Genomic DNA, 17,402 nt, shown 5'->3' with positions numbered 1-17,402 from the left:
ATTCATCTCTAGGTCCTGCTGAGCAGAATTAATAGAGCGATAACAATAATAAGCAACACTAACTAATTGAGCACTGCTATGGGCTGAGCACTGTTATAAAAAAAAAAAAACAAAAACCACCCTAGGAGGTAATAGTATTTTATAGAAGAAGGAACTGAGTCACTGAGGCAGAGAAGGCTCCTGGAGGAGGGGGATTTGATTTGGGAGGAGTTTGGGGAGAAAGCCTGGGAATCGGACTGAGCAATAGAAAGGACCCACGGCCCGGAGGGTTAGGCCCAGTCCGGGGTGCCCCCGCGTGGTGGTAGCGGCAGACAAGAGAGGGACCAGTCCCGCCCCCGGCGTCTCCTTGACAACAGCCTCCGCACATGCGCCTCAAGCTCCGACGCCGAGGCAGGCTGAGCGCTCCGAAGCCAGACGCTGGCCGGGCGGAAGCAACCCGGGCGGACTGGGCGGCGGGAGCGCGGGTGGGCTTTTAAAGGGACCAGCTCCGCCTGAGCCCGTTCGCCGACGGGGACTTCTGATGGTGAGGGCTGGGTGGCCCCAGGAGTTGGGATCGAGGAGGCAGAGGAGAAACAGGGCTGTGTAAAAACCCTCGCTCCTGCCCCGAGATGACAAGGGAGAGGGGGTTGTGTAAGTGCCCCCCGGGGCAATAATGCGATGGCTGTCCAGGGGGCAGTATGGGGACGAAGGGACTATGGAATTGCACCGTCTGGGTAATAAGAGGGAGACGGGGAGTGTGTAACCCCCCAGGACCATGAAAGGAAACTGGGACTTCCAAAAGCGCTAATGGGGATAATAAGGGTGAGGTGCGGTAAATGACGCCCGCCCCCCCCACCCCCCCCCCCCAGGGGGGAGCTGGGGGTTTGAGGAAGAGTCAGAGAGCAGGTTGAGAGGGATCGCAGGTCCAGCTCAGGACATTTACCCTCTCCCCTCCCCCTACTCAGCATTCTACCCCGTCGCGGTGCCAGGCCATGGCCAGACCACCCGCCCCGGGCTCGGTGATTGTCCCAGACTGGCACGAGAGCGCCGAGGGCAAGGAGTATTTAGCCTGCATCCTGCGCAAGAACCGCAGACGGGTGTTTGGTAAGTGCCTGCCCCCAAGCCTGTCACTCCCCTGGAAGAACAGTGTCACCTGTTGGGAGGGGTGGGGAAGGTGGCAAAGCGGTAGGGCAGTGAGGGCCTGCTTTACTACACTCCTCAACCTTGGAGACCCCTGGAAGCCCTATCCCTGGGGCCCCTGAATCTCCTTAGAGCGAATTCCACCATCAGAGCCAGGAGCATGGAAACAGCCCCAACCCTGCCAAGAACACTGTCACCAGAGAGGCTGTTGATGGAGTTCTTACCTCTGTGCCAGGCCCTCTGCTGGGCATGTTGCACAACAGACTCCCGCCTGCCCTCAACAGCACACCTTACAGACTTGTCCGAGACCCAGCCTGGTAAGTAGAGGCAAGCCTCTTCCATATCCTACAGTCTCAAAGACGAGACATTCACATCTCCCAGGATGAAGCCACCTCACCCAGCGTTGCACTGACAGGTCAGCAGAGGGGCCTGGCATCTGCTGTGAGAGCTCAGCTCAGGGCAACCCACAGCTGAGGACTTTCAGATGCTAAGCCTATGCATGTATCATAATTCAGACTTTTTTTTTTTTTTTTGCAAATTAAAAGCATTCATAAAGATCTCAGTGTATTGATTCTAACAAGTTTATTTATAGTAACTGAGAATATTTTTGCTGATATTTCTCCATTGAGGAAAGAATTATGAAGAACCTTGCCTTTACATGTGGGAAATCTAGAACAGGTGATAATAGTATCAATAAAAACAATCTCATGCGTCAAACTTTATTTATTTATTTTTTTGTAATGTTCACTTATTATTTTGAGAGACAGAGCGCCAGCAGGGGAGGGGCAGAGAGAGAGGGAGATGCAGAATCCGAAGCAGGCTCCAGGCTCTGAGCTGCCAGCACAGAGCCCAGTGCGGGGCTCGAACTCCCAAACCGTGAGATCACCACCTGAGCCGAAAGTGGGCCGCTTAACTGATTGAGCCACCCAGGTGCCCCTCATGCATCAAACTTTAAAGAAAAGTAATTCGGTATTATTTGGAATGGGCCTTGGTGCACCTAACAGAGCACAGGTGTTTGTAACAGAGCTCATCCAGGGACCCTGCCCGTGTCCCAGGCCTCCGTACCGAGTATAGAGAACCATGGATAGCTGGCACCAGAAAGCCCTTAGAGCTGATGGGTCTGATGGGGCAAGCGCAGGTTGACCTCTTGACCCCACCTGGCTCCCTTCTTGTCCCAGGGCTTCTGGAACGACCAGTGCTGCCCCCTCCCGTGGCCATTGACACAGCCAGCTACAAGATCTTCGTGTCTGGAAAGAGCGGCGTGGGCAAGACAGCACTGGTGGCCAAGCTGGCTGGCCTAGAGGTACCCGTGGTACACCATGAGACCGCTGGTGAGTGCATCCCGGGAGGCCTTCCCTGGGGTGGAGGAAAGACTGGCCCTTGACCCATCGTTTACTCCGCAACCTTGGAAAGGCGTTTCACTGGCTCCTCTATTCGTCAGAGATGATAGTTCCAACCCCAGTGTATTGTGGGATTGGTACTAGAGATCGTGTTGGTAACATGCCTCGCGCCGAGCTGGCACAAGATGGGCGCTCAGGGAACACCGATCTTCTCTTCTGGTTTCCTTCCGTTGGATGCTGATTGACCAGCAGGTTGCAACTGGATCCTCCAGCATCCAGTACGTCTGGGTCCCCTCGTACGTACGAGTGAACTGCTTTGTCATGGCTAGGGCTGGGGCTGCATCTCTCTGGCAGGCTGGAGACCCTTCTAGAGCAGTTTGGTTTCCCCCCATCAGCCTGAGAATTTTCCCGGGTCAGCGACTGTGCTTTCCGCACCAGGCTGGTGGACCCACCGGGGATGTATCTTCTTCCTATTTCTTCCTGGCCCCTGGCCCCTCTCCACTCCGCCTCTCCCATGCTGAATAGCTGACCCTCCCCCAGGCATCCAGACCACCGTGGTATTTTGGCCAGCCAAACTGCAGGCCAGTGACCGTGTTGTCATGTTCCGCTTTGAGTTCTGGGACTGCGGGGAGTCTGCACTCAAAAAGTTCGACCACATGCTGCCGGTGAGCAGACAGGTGGGCCTGGGAGGGGCCGGGAGGAGCTGGTTGTCTGAGGTGGGCTTCTGAGTACCTTCCCGGTCTGCAGGAGGCAGAATTGGGCGTGGCCTGGGGGGTGCTGCCCCGGGTGGGAGAAGGCTGAGCTGGCCGTGGGGACCGGGTCTCAGCCCCAGCTCTGCCCTGGGCCAGCCAGTCCCTGCTCTGGGCCTGTGGAAGGAGGGGATCTGCTGAGACTTCTCAGGGCCCTGCGGCTGATCAGAGGTTCTGGCCCCCTGGTTACAAGCCTCACATCGGCCTCTCCCTCCCCAGGCTTGCAAGGAGAAGACAGATGCTTTCCTCTTCCTCTTCTCCTTCACCGACCGTGCCTCCTTTGAAGACCTCCCTGGACAGCTGGCCCGAGTAGCAGGCGACACCCCTGGTGTTGTCAGGATGGTCATCGGCTCCAAGTATCCTTTGGGTGGCCCCTAGGACAGTCTGAGGCCACACCTGGCAAGGCACAGAGCAAGGGGATCAGGGACTCTGCCTCTGCCTAGCTGTGGGCTCTACGCCCATGGACAGTATCTTAAAGGCTGCAGCAGCCGCCCCCCCCACCCGCCCCCACCGGATGGGGCTCCGGGGAAGAGGGCTGAGGCTGGGTGCGACGAGGTGGTAAGCAGAGACCCGGCCAGGCTCCTTGACCCTCCTCCAGATTTGACCAGTACATGCACACTGATGTGCCTGAGCGTGACCTCACGGCCTTCCGGCAGGCCTGGGAACTGCCCCTCTTGCGGGTGAAGAGTGTGCCGGGGCGGCGGCTGGCAGATGGGCGCACACTGGATGGGTGGGCTGGGCTGGCCGACATTGCCCACGTGCTCAACGGCCTGGCGGAACAGCTGTGGCACCAGGACCAGGTGGCAGCTGGCCTGCTCCCCGACACCTCAGAGAACTCCCCCAGCTGATCTCTACTCCCAACCGTGACCCAAGGCAGAGGGCAGGACCAGGTCCTAAGGCTGAGGCAGGAACATTGACCTCATCCTGAGGACTGGCCAGAGGGGCCTGTCAGGAGGACGAGGAGGCACCTTCCTTGCAGAAATCACAGCAGTGAGGTGGGGACACGAGGCTCTGTGCATCAGTGGCCTAAGGGCATCCGGGGGCCCCCTGGCCTTCTCCCTCCGCCTTGGAGGGTCTGGGCTCTGGAAACTGAGGAAGTATAGGGGCAGAACCTTAGGGCTCAAGCTTCTCCCGCACCCCCCACCTGCTGTCCTCCCAGAAAGGGTGACTGGAAAGGGGGGGCATCCCAGCCGGGCCCTGGACCCCAAGTGACTTCAATCAAGAGCCTGTATTCCTTGAGGCAACACCATCTGCTATATCGGATAAACCCTGAAATCTCAGTGGCTTAACTCTATAGAAGTGTTTTCCTTGCTCAGCCTCACTTCAACTGGAAGTGAAGGGATCTGGGGGCTCTGCTGAATGAACCCTGACTCTGAGGTCTCTAACACATGGCTTCCCGGTTTGCCCTGGGGCATCAGCATCCAGTCAGCAGAGGGGGAGTGACTGCTGGTGGAGGGTCACCTAGGAGGTTTCCCGGGACTGGGCCTCTGGGGGTGTGCCTTCTGCCCACCTTCCATTGGCCAGCACCCAGTCACATGGTTACATGGAGCTGCAGGGCAGGCTGGGAAATGTAGTCCACCTTCATGTTCAGGGGGTGAGCCCTCCGTGCAGTACCTTTCTTGAAAATGAAGGTGTCAGGCTAGGCTTGGGAAGCAGGGCCCCGCCAGCCTGGGGTATCAGAAAGCTCACTGGGCAGGGCCAGGGACTGGACCAGGTGGGGTCAGGGAGTGAGGTGCCCTGTTTGGCAGCTCTGCCCTGTGGGAAGCCAGCAAGTGCAGGAGCAGGAAAGTGAGGGAATGTGCCCATTCTTGTGTCTCACCCCTGCCCCATCCACCAGAGACACTCGTGAATGCAGGCTAAAGTATGGGGTGGGGGGAGGGGTGGTGCTGATGCAGAGGGCCTTTATACTTTCGGACACCCCCTGGTTGGAACCCTGGGTTGAGGCCTGGCCTGAGTCTGAGCCAGCTGGAAGGACCTGGGGGCCCCGATATGTGACCCCCAAAGCCAGCGGACCCTTGGAGCCGCCTCTTGAGAGGGGAGCCCTGGCAGCTTTGTATACCACATCCTCACAGGCATGATCACATGCTCACACATACCAGCCCTTGTCCTAAAACACCGCCCTCCACCCATGTGCACACCCCCCCTGCTGGCACACCCAGGGCGTTCATACATAACCCACTCTGGCTCACCGTCCTGGGCACGCTGACCACCTGCTTGATGGCATTTACCATGTCTGCTACCCTGGGCACCACCCACAGGTTCGTCGGTCACCCCTTCCAGGGCCTAAAAGACCAGCGCTGGTTCAGAGCTGAGTCCTGAGCTTGTCCCATACCCCAGAGAAAGAACGTCCCTGTGCGGGACCCTAAGCCTCATGATGGCACAGCCGGTGGGCTGGCTCCCGCTCCTGAGCTCCTGAGCCATAGAACGGTCCCCTGCGGGCTTCAGCTCTGCTTCCGGGCAGCCGGCTCAGCCCATTCTTTTCTGTTCTTAGCTCCAGTAGACCGTACCCGGGAGGCAACAGCAAAGCTTGGGAGTGGGACCCGGTGAAGGTCACCTCTGGGCCTGAATGTGATGCTCTAGCTACAGGTGCCTGTGTTGTGAGCACCAGCCAGTTATCTCTGGGCTTGAAACTCCCCCAGAAAGGAAGCTACTGGATCCTTCTTGGGTCCCCGCTCTGTACCCGCAGGCCAGTTTTCTCCTGGTTAGCCCTGCCCCAATCAGAGAATCACCCTGTCACCCACCTTCCCCCCAAACCAAGGAGGTGAACAGTTCTCTGCTGTTTTCCTGCGTAAGGACAAGGTAGGGAGGCCAGGGGGACTGGGACCGGGAGCCTGGCCACCTGCCCTCCCAGCACCACTTTCTGTGCCCCTGCGAGCCCTGCCGCCGTGTCCCTTCAGCACTTAGCAGACTGCTTATCCGGGGGGCCTCCTCCGTGGCAGTGCAGAGCTGGGAGCCATTATCAAAATAGAAGGTGACTGCACTTACAGTGTGTTCCCTGGGCAGGGCCACGTGGAAAGGGAGCGAGAAGAGCGTGCGGACACACGCGTGTGGTTTCGAGCCAGCTTCACGGCCCTCAGAGGGGCCCTCCCACCTGGTTTGAAGCTCTGCTCTGGCCATCTTGAAACTCTGGACACCGCACAGTCTGTAGCGGGTCCTGCGTGTGTTATCCAGGGAGAGGGTCTGGGCTCCAGATAAAGCTCCTCTCTCAGGGTTTGGAGGGAGGGGCCACTCCGGGGAAGTGTCACAAGGCCATCTTTTCTCCCTGCTTTGGTGCCCCAAATTCCACCGTTAGGTTAAGCCTCACAGCAGTTCAGGGCAAGTATCTCTCCACTCACCCCACCCCTCCATGGGCCCTGGGGCTCCCTGGAAGGAAGGGGTAGTGATGATGCCCCAGACTGGGTCAGGGGTGGGCCCTGACTTTGGGAAAAGGTCCTGGAGGGCCCTGGAGCCACTGAACTTTGGGGCTCTGGAGGGAAGCCGCTGGGAGCCATCATCTTTTCCTGAGGCGAGGGTGGGGGTTAGCTCTGCTGTGGCCTGGCCCCACTGCTGTTCCCAGAGTCAGGATCTATCAGCTGCTTCTTCCTTCCCCAAACAGGCTCTCAACAGAGCCTACAGATGGGGAGTGCCATGGTCTGAATGTGTCCCCCCAAAATTTATACTTTGAAATCCAAATCCTTAATGTGATGGTATTTTAGGGACCTTTGGGAGGTCAAGAGGGCAGAGCCCCATGCATGGGATTCGTGCTCTTACGCAAGAGACCCCACAGAGCTCTGTAGCCCCTTCCACCCAATGAAGACACAGAAAGTGCAGACTATAAACCAGGAAGAGGGTCCTTGAGGACCCTGCTGGAGCCTTGATCTTGGACTTCCCACTTTCGGAGCTGTGGGAAATAAATTTCTGTTGTTTATAAGCCACCTGGTCTGTGGTATTTTGTTATAGCAGCCCGAACAGACTAAGACAGAGAAGCTGAGGTCCAGAGAGGGACAAGCATTTGCCCAAGGTTGCAGAGCCACGAAGCAGCCCTGATGCTCTCAGCCCTCAGCACTCTCCTCCCTTGGACCATCCCTCCCCCTCATCCCCTAATGCGGTCTTCAGGATTCAGCCCCTCACAGGCCCTCTCCCAGTCCTCCCAATTTTTCCAACTGTGAAGCCTGGGGCTGCCTGTAGGAGGGGAAATGCAGTGCTGGCCCCTCCCTCTCCTTCCCTTTTCCTCCCCGCACCCCACCCCGCCCCCAAAGCTTCCCAGGTCCCGCTGTTAAGTGAGTTCTTCGCTGCCAGCCTAGGCTGGCTGGCCTCTTGGGGAGCAGGGAGGACCCCAGGTGAGGAAGCTGGCCCCAGGGTAGGAAGGGGCTGCAGGAATCCCCCCTCCCTGCAAAGGCTGCTGGCTGGGCCTCCCGGGCCCTGGCTGAGTCCAGATTCCAGTTGGGGCTTTCTGGTCTTGCCCTGGATCTCCTTACTCCCTAGGCAGCCTGGTGCCAGCTGTGATGCCCCTGTGCCAGGCACAGGCTTGGGGGGGGGGAAGTGCCCAGATGGAGGCAGGGGGCTCAGAGGCTAGGACAGGTTGGGGCCAGACCCCCAGAGGGCCAACCAGGAGATGGGGAGTGAAGCTGGGAAGTGGTGAAGGTTTTTCCCTCCCTGTGACCTCAGACCCAGAGGCTGGGGCAGTGGGGATGGAGGAAGCTGGTGTTCAACTCTATTCTAGAAAGTTGGGGTGGATTCTGGAAGCAAAGAGGACTGACTGAGGCTGGGGGTGGAGAGGGGGTCCAGAAGGAAGGTGAGGGAGAATTCGGGCCTTGGGCCATTCACTTCAATTCCCATGCATTCATTTATCTGTAAAATGAAGAGGACAGTAGCACGCATTTCTCTGGATTGTAGCTAAATGTGTGGGAAATGTTTAGTGCTGTGCCAGGCACCAAGTTAAGGGCACAATAAATGGTGGTTGTTCTCTTCGTCGTTGTTCTTATGGTAGTGGTGGCGGTTGGGCTGGAGAGGAGGGAGACCGGTGGACTGCGCCAGGGCAGTTGGATGCACACTGAGCCAGGGGTGGGCGGGCCGAGCGGCAGCCCAGCAGGGGCGACGGAGAATGGAGAAGCTCCTGGCACCAGTAACCGCTTCCGGTCCTCTCGCCCTCCCTCCCGTCCTGTTGTGCCATCGCCGTGGACGAGGACCCCAACGACGACCGTCTCTGCGCGTCCTGCGTCAACATTTGTGCCTCCGACTCCGGGGGCAACCTTTCCCGCGGCAGGAAAACCGAAATCGGTGAGACACGTCCCCCGAGGCCCGAGCAGCCAACCCACAATCGCGCTCTTAAATCCCCTCTTCCCTCGGCCGAGCAATCCCGTGGCATCACTCGTCCATTTCTTGCAACGGGCAGTTCCTCCTTGGAGCTAAACCCAATCCTTCTTGCTGCAGCACAAATTATTTCCTTTAATTCCGGCTTCGCTGGGACTGATAGGCCCAGGAGGGAAGTGAGGCAGACAGTTCCCAACTGCCCTCCCACCCCGCGGGCTGGAGGTCACAGCAGTTGCGATTCCCCAGTGGCCCTGACACTGTAAGTGCCAGCGGAACCTGCGCGCGCGGCGGGAACGGGCAGCGCGGGCTCTGTCCCCGAGGCTGAGCGCGGGCTCCCCTAATACGCTCTTCGACCTGCGTAAGCGACTTCAGCATCTCATCTGTAAAATTGGCTTTACCGTGGTGTCAGCCCCCCCCCCCCCCAACCCCCAACCCAGAGGGTCTGTGATGCTGAAGCGGGCGAAGTGTGTCCAGCGCCCAGCCCAGGGCCTGGAGATGCCCAATACACGAGAAACAGCAGCCACGACTCTAGGACGCCGGCCTGCTCAGCGTCATCCACGTTTATACACCGGAGGTGCTAGCTCCCTCCTCGTTTGAATTTCAAACGAGAAAACGCGCGTCCGGCAAGCCGCTTTTGCAGGTCAAGGCGCTTTTGCAGGCCGGAAAGGACCCTGGCACAGAACGGGATCTGCCACCTCCCAGCCAGGGTCGCAAGGGAAGGGGCCCGGGGCTCTGGCCCGCCGTGCACTTCGCCAAGCTGAGCGCGCCCTGGGAGCTGCTCCTGTTCCACGCGGAGGAAATGAGAGGAGTGGGGAGGGGTCGGCTGGGTCGCCGAGTTTTGCCAGGCGCGCGTCACCCTGCTCTCTTCCTCCCCCAGGCCCGACCCACCCTGGATTCGGACCGCTCTGCGGGGCCGCCGCGGCGCCTGCGCCTGAGCAACTCTCTGCAGCAACACGTGGCCAAGCGGCCGCGGGACTTCTGCAGGAGCCCAGCCCGCAGCTCCTCGCGAGCCGGGAGAGGCGGGGCGGGGCGGGGCGGGGCGGGGCCTTCCGCAGAGGGGCGGGGCGCTTGGCTCCCTGGTTCCTCGCAGAGGCAACTCCTGCCTAACTCGCTTGAGGTCTTCAGCCAGTCGGTGTCCTAGCGGCTCCCAGTGCCTGATTCCCACCCGTTCGGTCCCCCTCAGGTGCTCATCTGGCTGGAACACACCAGCCCAGGCTGAGCTTTGTGGGGAGATGGGCTCTCTGGCTTTAGCAACTGGCGCATCTCAACCCTGTGTCCCCAGCCTAGAGGCTAGATTCTGCACTCCCATTGTGTTAGGTCTCGCACTGGGCAGAGGGCTTCTGACCCCAGCTCTGCTCACAGATTCCTAGGCAGGGATTCCCACGACTCCTACTTCTCCAACACAAAGAGGCAGAGGTGGTGAGACAACTGCCTGGGGGTGGGGCGGGGGGTGGGATGGGGCAGGGACCTTAAGGGGAGGGAGCTGACACCAGGATTCTTTCTGGCAGGTGGCAGTCTATGCGAAGTAGAAACGCACAGAGATGGCCACTTCCCGTCTGCTGGCCAGGGGAGTTGACCCTGCAGCCTTCCCACTGCATGAACTGGAGATGACCCAAGCTCAGCTCTCTCCCACTGCTGGGGCATCAGGAGGGAACCCTGCAGCCCTCCCTCCTTTCATCTGCCTGGGGCCCTTTGACCCGCCCAGGTACCAGGTGCCTGATGCAGACTCCACCCCTCACCAATTGCTGTGCTCCTGCTGGGCTTGCTGGAGATGCTGGCACAAGTACCAGCCCCGGCACCTTGTATGAGAGTACTCTGGGGAGAAGGTCATCTACTTTACCTGGCACTGGGGGGGGGGGGGGAGGGCGGGGAGCTGGGGTCAAGTACAAAGATGGCGGCTTGCGAACTTCGTCGTCTTGTTAGGCTTCTGCACAGCCTCGCTGCTGCCTGCCTGCTGCCCTTGTGGGCACCCCGGTCTTTATTTCTGGCCTTACTGTCATGGGCACCAACATGCCAGCATGAGTGGCTGGAGCTAGGGGCAGGAGGACGGGCTGGGTGGGCCAGATCAGATGGTTGGTTGAGGATAGACTCTCCCAGGATGGGCACTTTTTGCCCATAGGGAACAGACCTGTGCCATGAGCGTACCTTCCTCATGTGCCCACTCTGCCATACCTGTGCCTTATGGAATAATTCCAAGATCTGCCCCATGGCAAGGTGAGACAGGGACAAGAGCAAGGGAATGGGTAGGTGTTTGGGACACCTGGGTCTGGCTGTGGGGAGGCAGTGCTGGCCCTGCAGTATGTCCCCTCGCCCTTTCTTGCAGTTGGGCTACTTCTCTGTCTGGGGACTGTGTTCTTCAGCATCTTTATGTCCTTGTGGGCCACGGCCTTCCTGGAGCACCGGAAGTGCAAGAGAATCACCCTTGTCCCCCACTGGGACCGCAGTGACTTCCAGGAAGAGGAGGTGAGGCCCAGCTCAGCCCGCCAGGCCCAGAACTCCATTTCCCAGAGTTCTCACAAACCACAAGGCATGATGGGAAGAGACTAGACTTTGGAGTCCAAAATTCCAGGATCCAAATCTGGCTCCTTCCTACACCTCCCAGGTTACTTTTCCACCTGCCCCTGATATCAAGATGATATAAGGTTTGGTGAGGTTAAAGACTGGGTGCATTTAGGGTCTCAAAGAGAAACTTTGGCACAGGGAGGAAGGGGGGAAGCATTCCACTCACCCAGCCAGCCAGCCACCCACCAGCCCATCCAAACACCTAATCATTGATCCTGAATCTGCTTCTCTCCACCTCCACTGCCACTCCCTCCCCTGCCCCCTGTCCCCAGTCCAAGCCACCATCCACCATCGTTTCACCTGAACCACTGTGGTAGCCCTCCAAAGGTCTCCCTGCTCCTGGACTTGCCCTACTTAATTTCTTTTCAGCTGCCAGGGTGATCTTTTGAAAACACAAATCATGTTGTGCATTGTCCTTCCCAAAGCCTTCCAGTAGGATGCATTCTCATATGGGATGCATTAGGTTAAACAGATGTGGGGGGAGTGAAAAAGCAGGAAGGAAACATTGAGGTAACAGTGTGAATGGTGCCCCCTAGAATAGTGCGGTATACAGCTCATGTGACCTAAAGAATGGCCCTGCCTTTGCACACATGGTTCCTCCCTGCCACCACCACCACCACCATCACCACTGTGGGACACTGTCTTTCCACCTTCTTCTTACTTAGCATCATTCCTGCATAGGACTTCTTCGCAATTACGTATTTGTGCTTATTTGTTTGATGTCTGTCTCCCCAACTAGACTGTAAAGTCCATTAGGGCTCGGGCTTTGTCCAGGTTGTTATCACATTGCATCCAGTATCTACTGTAGAATAGTATGCAGTCAGTTATAAGTTACCGAACACACTAATCCATGATCTATTACACATTATATCCAGCATCCATCCCACCCGGCTTTCATCTGCTCACCCACCTAGCCATCCAACCATCTATGCACCCACCTGCCCTTCCACTCACCCACTTGTGCACCCACTTACAGACACGTGCCAATTGTTGGCCTGTCCACTTTACCCACCCATTTGTCTTCCTACTGCCCACCCATCTGTCAGTCTATCCAGCCCTCTCCCACAAGTACATCCATTTATTGTTTACATTTGTTTTTACCTTCCCATCCATCCATCCATCCATCCATCCATCCATCCATCCATCCATCCACAGGCTCTTAGCCAGGCCCTTGAGGGTTGAGGAAGGCCCTGAAGAAACAAAAATAAATGGAACCTCATTCCTGTACTTCTGGAGCTCCCTGTACAGGCGGAAAAAGATGGGGGCTCCCCCCACCCCAGGGTTGTGACACCCAGCCTGTCAGGCTGCAGGAAGCACAGCTATCGCCTCTTTGGACAGGAATGTGTGTGTTTGCTTTGGGCCCAAAGAGTTTGCTTTGGGCCCAGGACCCAGTCATAGGCTTGAAGGAGTCCTTCAAGGACTGCACCCGCCTTCCCCACCTAGTCCCCAGCTCTTCAGTCATCCTTGTCATGGTGAGGGAGCTTTGGGCCCTTGCTTTGGAAGGACCATACCCTCCAGAGTGGGCTGGGATCCTGGGGGCCTGCCCTCCAATTCTGACAACCCTCCTTGCTGGCCCCCCGCTCTGTGTGGTGATGAGTTTCCTGGTGTCAGTCATCATTTTACTGTGCCATCATCAGCAATGGCTGATGCCTTTTCACACAGGTAACCCCATGTCCATGACCTGAGTGTGTGCCCCTTTGGGGGTAGCAGAGGGTGGGGGCACTGTTCTAGACTCGAGGCACAATATGGTTCGTCTTCAGATTCCTCCTACCCCTACCCACCAGGCTGGGCTTCAGGTGATGGCCATAGGTCTGCCACAATCAGCAGAACTGTGCTCAACCTGGTACTGATCCTCCTCTTGGGTCAGGTCTGTTACTTGCTGGCTGAGCAGCTCACCGGGTGGGGTGGGTGAGGGCAGGGGCTCACAGGGGTGCCCAGGAATCATTTGAGTCCTGGGAGCCCTGAGGCAAGGCTCCATACACCTCAAAGCCTTCAGCTCCCATCTTGGTGTCCCCAGCCTACTCAGCCATCCTCAAATGAAGATGGCCAGGGGCGCGTGGCTGGCATTAAGTGCAAGTGGGTTGGGGACAGAAGCATATGGACTGACCCTGCTAAGCTGTGCCTTCCCCCTTACAGCCAATAGAACTCTGACCATCTCTACCTTTTGCCCAGAGATGCACAGAACCCAGACCTTCCACGAAGACCTTCACTTTCAGAGTCTTCTTCTTTGAGTTTGTCGATTTTCTACTTTTCCTTCTACATGGCATTCTTCAAAGGCAGGGGAGGACCCCCTACCCCACCCGGGGCTGTTGCCTCACAACAAAGTGGGCCGACAGAGTGGCATCATCCTTGAACCTCCAGATTTGTTTCTACCAAGGTCTTGCCGTTGACCTTGAAATTGGTCCTCGATTTCCCTGGGCTTCAATTTTCTCAACTGTAATGTGCTAACACATCATTGGGTCAATATGAAACTTCGACACCTGCATTCATCATTCACTCAGCCCTCAAGGTGGCCCAGGTCTGACACCCCACTTCTCAGCGCTGCCGTTTGTGTTCATTGCCATCTCTGTGGCAGGTTTCCTGCTGGCACCCCTCTTTGCTGTGCTCAACAACTGGGTGGAGATCCGACTTGGACACCCACAAGTTCGCTGTGAGTATCCACCGCCGGTGGCTAAGCAGGCACAGGACATTGGAACCTGTCTGCTTCCGCTTGAGGCTCCGGCCCACCTTCTGGTCATTATGAATGTGAGCATGGGGCGGAAGAGGGGAATACAGGGGCAGAGGGGGAAATGGAGATTAGAGACTGGGAAAGGTGGCTTAGGAATAGGGAAACGGGTGCTGAATTCCAGGGTCAGAGATAGAGAAATAGAGGCAGGGGGCTAGGGTTCTGGGCGCTGGCTCATCTTGCCCACACAAGTGGGTGTGGGCCCAGCTGGAGGTGAGTTTGGAGATTGGGCCCTGGAATCCCTCTGGCCCTGCAGGCTTTCCTCCTCGTCGCCTTCACCTCGGACTTAACGCGTCTCCTGTACGAGTACGAACACTACAGCCTGCTGTATGTACAGCTTTGTCAACTTCACACCTGCACCCACACCTCCAGCCTACCTTGCCCAGGAGGACCACTGCCCTGGGAGCCTTCAGGCTGCGATCTGGGCCTCCCTGGGAGGGGCGGGGCTCCGGAGCCCGGGGCCCGGCGGGGCCTGGCTGGGGGGCGGGGTGCTGAATCTGGAGGCCGAGCGGGGAGCCGGTGGGAGGGGTGGAGCGGGGCCTAACTGGGAGGACCGGAAGTTGAATCTGCGCGGCGGACTGCCGGGCCGAGCTGAGGGGGTACGGGCTGAGGGGGCGGGGCCAGGCTCCAGGGAGGGTTGGGGAGGGAGAGCCTCGCGGGACCCCGCGCGCTCCTCAGCTCAGGTACGCGGCCTTTCGCGCGACGCACAGGAAAGCTGCTGGCCGTGCGTCTGGGTTTCACCATCTCCTTCCAGGTATTTGTGTATCGGACAGACCCGACCAGCTGTAAACGGGGCTATGCTATAGAATAGAATCTAGAGGGTCGTAGTGAAGATTCGGTGTCACGCATTTGCACAGCGCCCAGCACATTGCAGCAATTAGCACGACTACTATTATCTTTAGGCAACAGAGCTGGACGAAGGCGAGGAGGCCTGACCCCTCCAGCTTTGCTCAGGATCCTTCCTCCAGCCCTGCCTCTCCATCAGGTCCCTAGTGTTATACCTGTGTCTTTGGGCAAATGATAACTGCTTTATGCTTCAGTTTCTTCACCTGTAAAACGGGAACAGTAATTGTACTCCCCTCCTGGTGTTGCTTGGAGGATTGAATGAATTAATACCCGGGAAACCCTCAGAATGGTGCCCTGCACTTATACGTTCAGCTAGCTAAGGGACTCATTCTCTCTTTGGCTCCCCCTCCCCCCAGCATGCGGTGTTCTCCGTGCGCCTCCTCGCCTGGCTCGAGCCCGACGTGCCAGCCGCCCTGGTTGCCAAGGTAAAGCGCGAAGCGCTATCCGGCGGAGCAGGAGCCTGCGGACGACCGGGAGTCGCTGCTTTCGGTCCGCGCTGCTAACGGATCCTGGCTCCTCCCCCCTCTGAGCCTGCCCTCCCCCTCGACCCGCCCTCAGACCTTAGCTCCGCCCCCTCTTGCTCCGCCCTCTGGTTTGGCCTCTCCTGGAGAGAGAATTGGCCGGGAGTCCCTACGGTTTCTGCCTGGCCCCGCCCCTCACCAAACCCCGCCCACGCCACGCCCCTTCTATTACATTCTCCCCACCTGCGTCCCCTCTGCTCTCGAAGGCCCGCCTATTCACCCTGACCAAGCCACCATGCTTTCTGTCCTGTGCAGCAGGGGCTCTGTCCCCAGAGCCCAGGAACAGGGGCGAGTGGGGAGGGGACTTCCAAAAACGTGGATTCCCCAGATGCTTCCTTCCATTTGGGGTCCTCTGCTTCCGGCTGGGGTCTTGGGCAGTACCTTGGCCAGCGGCCCCAAGGTTGGCCTGGGATATCTCTAGGGAGACCGTTAGTCCTGCATTGCCTTCCTCTCCCTGTCCCCGTCTCCTGCTCTGTGTTCAATGCGGGCAATAAACCTCTCTCTGCCCCCCAGCGTGCCACCTCCCCATAGACGCCTGGTTCCCGCACCTCCCCATAGACGCCTGGTTCCCGCACACACTGTGTAGTGTGTCTTCACTATGTCGGGATGTTCTGGAGGCCAAGGGAGTGGAGGGACCCTAATCACTCGGTATTGAATGGTCACCAGTTGGTGGGGGAGAGTTCGTTGGGATCTGGGCCCAGGACACCTGCCCATTATGCTCACGGAGGCCTGCAGTGTACGACTAAGAGTAAAGGGTTTAGTAGGGAGAGCTGAGACACCTCCCCACGGATGTTTGCACACTTTTCGCCAGATCCTCCCCCAAAGCCTGGTGATGCACTCCTTTGTTAAGGACTCAGGTTGGTGGTTGGGTCAGAGACCTGGGTTTGAATATTAGTTCTGACACCTATTGGCTGCACGACCTTGGGCAAGTTATTCATCCCTTGAACCTCAGTTTCATATCTGTAAAATAGAGACTTCATAGAGCCAACGAGAGATTTAACGCATTTAATGTGATACCTCCCCTGATTTAACCCGTACAAGCCTCCTGTCCTCATGTGATAGCGGGAGCAGTAACAGTATCGACCTCATAGGGTCGTGGCAGAGATTAAATGAAACTTTTCAAAAGTCTGCAGCTCTGTGACTTGGCTTTCCCCGAAGATCTGTATTACTACGTGTTTTTGCTAACCGGAAGAAATCCAAATAACGTTTTTGCTTTTACGGAAAAAGGTGAAAAGGGAAAATAGCATTTGGCACGCAGCGACCCCCCGAGCAGAGAGCCTGGCCCCACCAAGCTTTGCCCTGGTGCGACCCTCAGCATGTCATTATCAAGCCACCCGAGCTTTGTGCTTTATCTCCATCTATTTTGTGCATCTGTTAGCAAGATATGTCCTAAAGTATCAGAAAAACCCAAGAGAGGTTATTTTTGGGGGGTATGGAAGTGCTAAAAACATTTTTCCAAATAAATGAATGACGATTGCTTCTTCGCTGCACGTCGTTTTGGCTTAGGAAAGATTTCACAGGAGCGCTCTACTTTTGGATAGGGAGGGAACATGTAAATCAGTGTGTGAAGTGCTCGGAACAGTGCCTGGCACATAGTGGACAGTAAGTTATTAGCAACACGAGTATTGGTATTTGTGTACGTATTCATATTACTACTATGTGCCTGGCAACTACCGAGTGCTTAAATGAATGGCAGAGAGTATTAGGAAGAAAGCAGCTGGCCGTAGAGTAGGCCCTCCTTACTGGAGGCTGGTTCTACTTGGGCTGTTGGTTTATTGAGGGCTCATTTGGTGTGGACTAGAGTCTGGGAAGGCTTCCTGGTGGAGGAGGCCATTGGAAATGGCAAAGGTGGGTCATTCCAGGCAGCCGGGGTGGATGGGTCATTCATGAGAGCAGTGATGCTGGAAGGGCCGGCCAGGATGGTCCTGGATGTATCATGTCACCAAACTTTCACGATTTCCATCTCCCCGCCCTAGAGATGAGCATTCCCATTTTATAGATGCGGTAGCCAGCTCAGAGAGGGTCAGCAGAGGGGGAGCTGCAGAGTTCTCAGGGTCCCTGAGGAGTCCAAGGCTCGGGAGGTTCTCTGTGAAGCCCCTCCACTCCCGGCGTGTCTCACGTTTGGGAAGCTCCAGAAAAGGGGGTGACATGTTTCCCAGGAGGAAAAGCAGTGCTTCCCCCATCTTTAGGACATCGGTCTGGGGTCCTTCGGAGCCTCTCCGGGGCATAGGACTCCTATTGTTCCAGC

The 17,402-nt window shown here is 57.4% G+C and overlaps 1 protein-coding gene and 1 long non-coding RNA gene across 2 annotated transcripts; both read left to right on the top strand.

Annotated features, from left to right (window-relative positions):
• Positions 1-390: 390 nt before the first annotated feature.
• CPLANE2 (ciliogenesis and planar polarity effector complex subunit 2) lies at positions 391-4,493 on the top strand. The gene is made up of 6 exons (XM_040462377.1): positions 391-523; positions 945-1,083; positions 2,298-2,450; positions 3,000-3,124; positions 3,428-3,564; positions 3,807-4,493. The coding sequence occupies exons 1-6, from the start codon at positions 521-523 to the stop codon at positions 4,054-4,056; spliced, it is 807 nt and encodes a 268-aa protein (XP_040318311.1). The 5' UTR covers positions 391-520; the 3' UTR covers positions 4,057-4,493.
• Positions 4,494-10,242: 5,749 nt separating this feature from the next.
• On the top strand, positions 10,243-13,547 carry LOC121018104 (uncharacterized). Its single transcript, XR_005785030.1, has 3 exons — positions 10,243-10,326; positions 10,824-10,963; positions 13,199-13,547. It is a non-coding gene; the product is annotated as an uncharacterized LOC121018104 (long non-coding RNA).
• The last annotated feature ends 3,855 nt before the right edge of the window (positions 13,548-17,402 follow it).

This window comes from Herpailurus yagouaroundi, unplaced genomic scaffold (assembly GCF_014898765.1).
Source record: "Herpailurus yagouaroundi ecotype Mexico unplaced genomic scaffold, PumYag 77, whole genome shotgun sequence".
NCBI lineage: Eukaryota > Metazoa > Chordata > Mammalia > Carnivora > Felidae > Herpailurus > Herpailurus yagouaroundi.
The sequence above is the reverse complement of the archived record's forward strand: the minus strand, read 5'-3'. Positions and strand labels throughout refer to the sequence as shown.

Bases quoted from the DNA above. Each gene is read 5' to 3' on its own strand.
- CPLANE2 (XM_040462377.1), top strand. The intron at 2,451-2,999 runs GTGAGTGCATCC...ACCCTCCCCCAG, and splicing joins GGTACACCATGAGACCGCTG to GCATCCAGACCACCGTGGTA. The intron at 3,565-3,806 runs GTATCCTTTGGG...ACCCTCCTCCAG, and splicing joins AGGATGGTCATCGGCTCCAA to ATTTGACCAGTACATGCACA.